The sequence below is a fragment of the Branchiostoma floridae genome, chromosome 9 (genome assembly GCF_000003815.2).
Source record: "Branchiostoma floridae strain S238N-H82 chromosome 9, Bfl_VNyyK, whole genome shotgun sequence".
Lineage (NCBI taxonomy): Eukaryota > Metazoa > Chordata > Leptocardii > Amphioxiformes > Branchiostomatidae > Branchiostoma > Branchiostoma floridae.
Window position 1 is genome coordinate 6,606,085 of NC_049987.1, and position 7,819 is coordinate 6,613,903.

At 41.6% G+C, this 7,819-nt stretch overlaps 1 protein-coding gene across 1 annotated transcript in view; it reads right to left on the bottom strand.

Annotated features, from left to right (window-relative positions):
• Positions 1–4,966, bottom strand: part of LOC118422862 (myosin-7-like) — a gene marked incomplete in the record, with an annotated part of 22,564 nt that extends 17,598 nt beyond the window's left edge. Inside the window, 7 exon segments of the mRNA XM_035830677.1 lie at positions 566–677; positions 834–861; positions 1,191–1,347; positions 2,073–2,216; positions 2,722–2,836; positions 3,166–3,334; positions 4,823–4,966. Of these exon segments, the coding sequence (XP_035686570.1) occupies positions 566–677; positions 834–861; positions 1,191–1,347; positions 2,073–2,216; positions 2,722–2,836; positions 3,166–3,242 (633 nt within the window).
• Between the last annotated feature and the right edge of the window lie 2,853 nt (positions 4,967–7,819).

The window sequence follows — 7,819 nt, forward strand, 5'->3', positions numbered from 1 at the left end:
CTGTCTTCCATGAATGTCTTTTCCAGCTCTGTGTAAAGTCCATTTCTTTGTGAATTCGAAGTTAATTCATTCTCTTTTCAACTTTATAACAACTGAAAGTTGAGTGGAATCACAGAGTGGAATATGTTATCACCAAGCACAGTAGGGGCATCTTCTCTGGATAGTTTTAAAAAATACTTGCAGATAGATGCGCAAATGTTAGGTGTGACGGATCGTTCATTGTAATATAACCAGCTGCTACCGCGCCGCGTGCCTGCGAAGCTGGTGTGTTACGCCGAAGGGCAATTATACCGGCTATATAGATACAGATAAAGACAGAAAGGCTCAGAGATATAGCCATTAAATCGTGTACTTAGGCACCCATAGCTTGATGGACATTCAACCAGATGTTATCAAAGTTTCATGCTGTTGATGATATTGTATGTGTAAGTTTTGAAGCGATGCCTTACATGTATGTTGTCTTGCCTTATGTATGGTGCATGATATCAACAATTGCCGCCTGTGTTAAACGTTGTGCTGTTGTACTCCTCGTTAAGTCTGAAAGTGTTTCCTAATCTGTACTTACTTTCTTCCCGCCAAACCCTCCGCCGTCCCGTACCTCCCCCAGAGCGGCGACGGTAGCGAAGTACGCGATCACTTTCTTCGTGTTCTCCGTCTTCCCGGCTCCGGACTCACCCCTAGGAGAACGGTATTACTCTATCTAAATCAAACTGCAAAGGGTGCATCTATGTTTGTACTGATCACATGTCACTTTAATCGTCAAGAAAGATAAAAGGAGGAAAGAAAATTTTATGATTTGATAGCAAAGATTTAGAAGGATCAGAGACGCTTACGTGATTAGAATGGACTGGTTGTCACGGTCTAGAGCGAGAGAGAGTTGACAGATTAGAGAGATAATAAAAGAAAACGAAAGGAAAGGAAGGAAACATACATGTAACAAGTCCATGGAAAGATATGCAGTTGAAACGAACAATCAAAAGAGGTGTATTCAGTGTACCACACCACCCCATTTATACCAACCTTCGCGAATCGAGACCTGGTACAATTTTATGTTTATTAAACGAAAGTTTTATGTATATTCCAATTTTGCATTGTGAGGTCTGTCATATCAATAGATTAATCTGCTTGTGGTATAGAGTCTTTTGAAATATGTAGTACATGTACTTGGAAAAGAAACGTTAATCATTCACCCTCCAGCATGTTCCTGTAGGCTTCATCCGCTATTGCGAACAGGTGCGGCGGGATGTCCATGCGGCGCCGAGACCGGTACAGGGCGACAACCTCGTTCTTGTAGATGGGCAGACGCGCGTAGGGGTTGATCACCACGCAGAACAGTCCAGAGTACGTCTGGGATGGAAAGAATAGTGTTACTGTTATGTTACTGTGTGGTATTACTGAATTGTTACTGTAGATGGGCAGGCGCGCGGCGGGTTGATAACCACGCAGAACAGTCCAGAGTACGTCTGGGATGGAAAGAAAAGTGTTACCGTTACTGTTATGTTACTGTGTGGTATTACTGTACAGTTACTGTAGATGGGCAGGCGCGCGGCGGGTTGATAACCACGCAGAACAGTCCAGAGTACGTCTGGGATGGAAATGATATTGAATATGTTACTGTTATTTTACTTTGGTATTACTGAATAGTTACTGTAGATGGGCAGGCGCGCGGCGGGTTGATAACCACGCAGAACAGTCCAGAGTACGTCTGGAATGGAAATAGGGGATACCATAGGGTTTGACAAGCAATCCAGAGTGGACTGAATATCCTGGCCAATTATTCCCCTTTTTTGCCCAATTATTTGATCCATTTTCCCGTAGGAAGGCCTGGTGGTGGCTAGGATTACCTGACGAAGAAATTTGTCTTTCGTTTATGGTTCTTTATAATATAACTATTGCTACACACAAAGGCCATGGTGTGTGCATAGATGACCTTGTTGTTGTAACGTTCCTTCACGTTGTGTATGTAAGACTTACATAGATGAGCTTGTGGTTGTAACATTCCCTCGTGTTTTTTCATGTAAGACTTACATAGATGAGCTTGTGGTTGTTGTGTATACATGTATAAGACTTACATAGATGAGCTTGTGGTTGTAACGTTCCCTCATGTTGTGTAGAACAGAGGCGTCGTGAAGGTACGTGAGGTTCGCCATGTCATCACACAGGGAGAACTTGGGCGGGTTGACTTGGTAGGTGTTGTCCTTCTTCACCGTCACTGTCTGGGGAGAGAGACAGTTGTTAGGGATGTTTGTTTGTTTGTTTGTTTGTTTGTTTGTTTATTGCAATTTCCATTAGACTATACAAATGACAAGTAAAATCTACTCTTCCTGGAGTCCATTTTCTATTGGATGTCTCTATGGAAAGGTGAGTGATCATATGGAGTTAAGTCGACTTCTTGCACATTTTCGTATATCATAGGATAGCCTAGGCCTGCTCTCCTCACTTTTGTATGAAAACTGATTGGTCCGTCGCATAATCTAACAAGTGATACAAAGTATTCCTACCAGCTAAGTAACGATTTCCATGGTAACCATGTTTATCTGTTTACTAATGGTTTCCATGGTAACCATGTTTACCTGTTTAGTAACGGTTTCCATGGTAACCATCCATGTTTACCAACTGAGTAACGGTTTCCATGGTAACCATGTTTACCTGCCTAGTAACTGTTTCCATGGTAACCGTGTTTTCCTGCCTAGTAACGGTTTCCATGGTAACCACGTTTACCTTCTTTGTAACGGTTTCCACGGTAACCATGTCGCCCTTGGTTGCCCGGATCTCCCCCTCCACAAAAACATCCGTCTTGTCGGGAACGAACAGAACAGTCTTCGCGTCGAACGGCCTTAAAGAAAACGGTCAGAAAGATCTTAAGTTAACTCACTACGTTGCGTTGGTAAACATACCTCAAAATCGATTCCTTCCATAGCTTAAACTATTCCGACGGATGATTTACTTTTCAGCGCATGATTGCAATGTTAAAACAGAACTTGCAATGCTAAACATTATGCTCTACAGAAAACGTATTATAGGCTTAAAGAATAAAACTATTTTGTTATCATTGATAGAAGTGTATAGAAATTTTTATGTGCAAAAACATGCAATTTGAGGTTTGGAAAACACACATGAAATGTATTGTGTCTTACTGCACAGTATCGTAACGTTATGTCCCACCTGTTGCGTATGGCCAAAAGCTGCTTCTCGTCCCCGGCCAGGTAACGCATGAAGCCATCTTCCTCGTAGTTCTTCATCTTGGCTGTCCAATCAGGAGCGCTAGCTTAACTGACCAATAGCAGGAGTCGTAACAGGGACACAAGGGTACAACAGCCTCGGCGATTCGGTGCTAAAAAGTTAGAAGCACAACAAAATATTTTGATACCTGTATGATGGGATGAAGTGATCTAATTATATCATCATCATCTAGTTTATGTATGCATCTTTACAAAGAATGATATAATCTTTGATAGGTAAAAAGTAAACGTCAGGACAATTCTCCGGCGCGCCGTTGGCTGCATCGCTGCGGGCTAAATTAGATTTGTATTACCTATTACTTTATAATTATGATGGGAATATCATGAAAAACGTACAAGTATGACAATAAAAAGACGCAACGTATAAGGATTCGTTTTTCATGAAATGCGTTGAGAGCTCTGTCAAATTGCTCCGCCGTGGCGAACTCACCAATGTCCCTCAACTTCAGCAAGATACTCGCTTTATCAAACTACGACAACGAAGTAAAATCGTCATCTTCCATCAACTGCTATTTTCTATCAAAGCTACACCCGTAGGAAACCAAAGTTAGTGAAATCGTACTATCTGTCATAACTGAAAAACACAGAAACTTCAAACGATAGCTTGCAATTGGCCTTCAACTTAACCCTATTCAGACCGGGCTTTTTTGGTCATCCCTGGACCCGGGGGGGGGGTGGCTTTTGAGGCCCTCCACTTCTAAGTCCTCTAACTCTTGAACGACGTGCCGTAGGGCCACCAAATTTTCAGGACATGATATCGACATAAAATCTGACGAGTAGTTGACCTCAAAAGCCCCCCCCCCCCGTCTGAATAGGGTTAAATTTCTATTTATTTATAGAAGGTTCCAGAAGGACAAAACAAGAGGCGCAGCTTGAGACTGCATAGGAAGCAAAAGTATCATTCCCGTCCTTATTAGCAGGAGCCAAGCCTTTATTGAACATAAGCACACGTATGTCAGGAATCTGAAACATCTACTTGGTGTACTTATGGATTGCATAACCCGATTCACCAAGAAGGGGAGGGCAAATATTTACCAAAAAGCAGAAATTCCACTTCATCATCGACCGGGTCTGCTGACAACCGTGAATAAACAAACTTTAAACACTCGGCAAGACACCGAGGAACAGCGGCATCACTGGGAAAATCCATAATTCTGAATCACATCCAAATTAATGTGAGGGAGATGAATGTTTGCTGTATTCGGAAGAGGACGCCGCATGACAGTCCAAAATTTGACTTTTTGTGTTGAAATAAAGTTTTATCTCGTTATTATGTTGACCATCTACACAAACTGACGTTTATACAGCGCTTTATAATATTTTGGCACAACAGATTTCAGAGTCTTTCTGCAACTGAAGAAAAACAGGAAAAATAAAGTGCATCCATCCATCATCCGATGTAGAATTTACATAAGATACCCAAGATCTAAGCCATTTACCTACTTCCCTTGATGTTTCTTACACATAGATTTGAAAAATCTTGTATACTCTTTAATTTTCTTCGTGCGCTCTAAGAGAGGAAACCTCTGCCCGCTTAACCTGTAACACAATCATACAAAAATAGAAACGAGAGAACGTACCTAACTCCGTCTCCGAAGCTGTGTAACTAATATCCCGTCGGTGCGGGGTTTTTATATGCGGGCTTTCATGTCGACCCAGGCACGTAAAAGTTATCAAAGGGGCGCCAGAAGCTCTGGGCATAACATACACTCCCTGTCGGGCTGTCCTTTAAAGCTAAAGCTAAAGTTGCCATACAGCACTTTAGCAGTGTCAATGTCACGTTTAAACGCGTTCCGAACTTTCCATTTGTGAAGTACGTCTCATGAATGCAACGTCTAGTGTTACCGATGATCGGGATGGGGATCCAGACAAGCTGTAAAGACAGGATACACTCCCTACCGTCAGTACCATTAGCAGAAAGTGTCAATGTTCTCAAGTTTAATCGCGATGTAAACTTTCCTTGTTTGAAACGTGATCATACATTTGGTGAACGCGAGGTCTAATATTATCCTGGGTTGGGAAATAAGCATTTTGCATATTCTGTGCTTAGAATGTATCTTGGCGAAAGGCGTAATCCATGATGTTTTCTTTTGGGAATAAAAAAGATGATAAGTAATAATGAAAGTAATGAGTAATGAAAGTAATGATCACTACATGTATACGTAGTCGTAAACTACCTTGTGGAGAATCTGGATAGAGTGATGTCTAATATTACTCTGTATTAATAATAATAAGTTTTATTGCAAATCCATGCCCGTGGGCTAATTGCAGGTAACATACAAGATTCAATCAGTGTAAAATACAGTATCACAAGTGTTTACTCTAGTCTAAAACTAGTGAGAGCTAACTCTAGATCCTGGGTTATTGGGTTCGACTCCTTTTTTGAAGACAGTGGAAGACGAAAGATCCCACCTTTTCTATTATGTGTGGGTTTTGTGATGTTAAAAGGAGAACCGTTTTCTTTTTATCATTGAATGTGAGAAAGTTAATTGTTCGCCCGTCAAATGATGAAGACCGCTTTAGAAGGAAACACATCGCATTCTGTGACGAAAATATAACTTCTTCAAAAGAGCAATCAGTTCCAATCAGTTTTTGTTTGGTCAGGAGTACACACATTTTTATACTGTGAAAATGTCCTATTGCTTGCATGCTTGCATGTTTGTTTAAACCTACGTTTATTCACGTGAAGCTGAATTCGGCCTGCAGACCACTTTTTGTTCAGGTCATCACAACAACACATAAAAATGGGAACAATGCTTATTGTCATTATGACGCTTAAGGAGGAATATAAGTAAAGCAAATGAAATTCTGTACAAATCAGCTTGAAAACTTAGTTATATTTCAACGTTGACATCTCAATTCTTGGCTTGTTAACCAGACGTGAAAATAATAACATCACTGTGCTTTAGGCCTACGTCATATTTCCACACCGGGCGGGACCCTACCGGGATGTTTGTGAAAACGAAGAATAGAAATGTATGCGTACAAATATACACAAATAATACCCGCGACTATTATCTTTGTGTCTTGTGTAGTATGTTGTCTTTTGTATCATACTTTTCGTTCCCGAAAGCTACCCGACCGGGTCACGGTTTGGAAATGTGACGTAGGCATAGGTGAGAAACTCGATCTGTCCTCCGGTTCGTCACTTTGGAAATTGCTCCCCCTGTGGGTGCTGTTCAGTCATGTTGTGTGGAATGGCACGTCGCTTTGAAATCCATCTCCAGAACTCCGTTTGGAAAGTGTGTACATATGGCTGTAGTCAACGAAAAGGACATGCCACACTCTAGGTTTTTAATCTAGGCCTATTTCCACAGTTGTAAGAGAACACAACATAAGGGCCACTGAAGTTAAGGTCTTTACTGACGAACGATGGACGAACATCACACAGAGTTGTGAGATTCGTTTAAGGTTTATGCATTCAGGAGAGAGAGAGAGAGAGAGAGAGAGAGAGAGAGAGAGAGAGAGAGAGAGAGAGAGAGATTGAGACTAAGAACACTAAAGCCTGTCACTTTCTAAACAAACGCAAACAAATAAAAATATATGTCGATGAAGGTTAGACAGTTAGGTAGAACACTATGTAACAAACATTAAATCAACAACTAGACAAATTCTCTAAAGTGTCAGATCTGAAAAATAGTCACTTCTGAAATATAGTCGTAGCTATCTGAAATGTCTGACTCGAAGATTTATCCAGTTGCTTGATATAATTTTGCATTAGGAAACAAAAATAGATAACTGTTCGTAAAACTCATCACGAAACGTGTCATCACGCATGTCGCCCTGAAACAACACTAATCTCCACCCCTTAATTGGCAATTGTGTTCCCTGGTTGCAACCGACGAATAAGGCCACACAAACAACTTTCTATTCGTCATGATCATGAGACAAAATGGTGTTGACCGGTGCCGACCCCTTGCCTTTCCCTACTAAACTACCCTTCAAGCTGTGGCGACGACTGGTGGCCAGAATGAAGACCTTGAAGAGATTTTTCAGCCGAGACGTTTTGATGCCGATAGTTCTAGTCATTTTCTGCGTGATCGTCGGGGCGATGGCGTTGGTGGTGTGAATTGTGATCATCAAGGTCAGCATAGGACTCTCGCGGATGACGAGTAAGGTCGCCCCAGCGAAATTTCACTCAGGCGCATCTACCCAGAGAAGGTAACATTACACAGAGTAACTTTGTCGTAAATTTGATTTTCATAAGAATTTGGGAAGGCAGTGAAGTGGACGAATCGACGCTGTGTGAAATGAACAACTAGTCGATCAATTCATCGATTATTGTTCCATTAAAAGGACGGAATTGGCTTGTTTTTTCTTTGAATGTACTCGAATTATCATTTCCCGATCCCAGTATGTACTTCCTAATTCGGATTCTTTTTTTGCTTTTTTTTTGGTCTAGAGGAATTTTAGAACAGACAACAGCTTTTGAGAGCCTGAACATGGGGGGGGGGGGGGGGGCAAGAGGAACTGTTAGTAGAACACACAGTCCACAGTGTCCTGGAAAACGCCGGCGCCGTATTCAAAAGGAGCATGTAGAACAGGCCACGACGTCCGGGAAGAACACCAGAGAACAT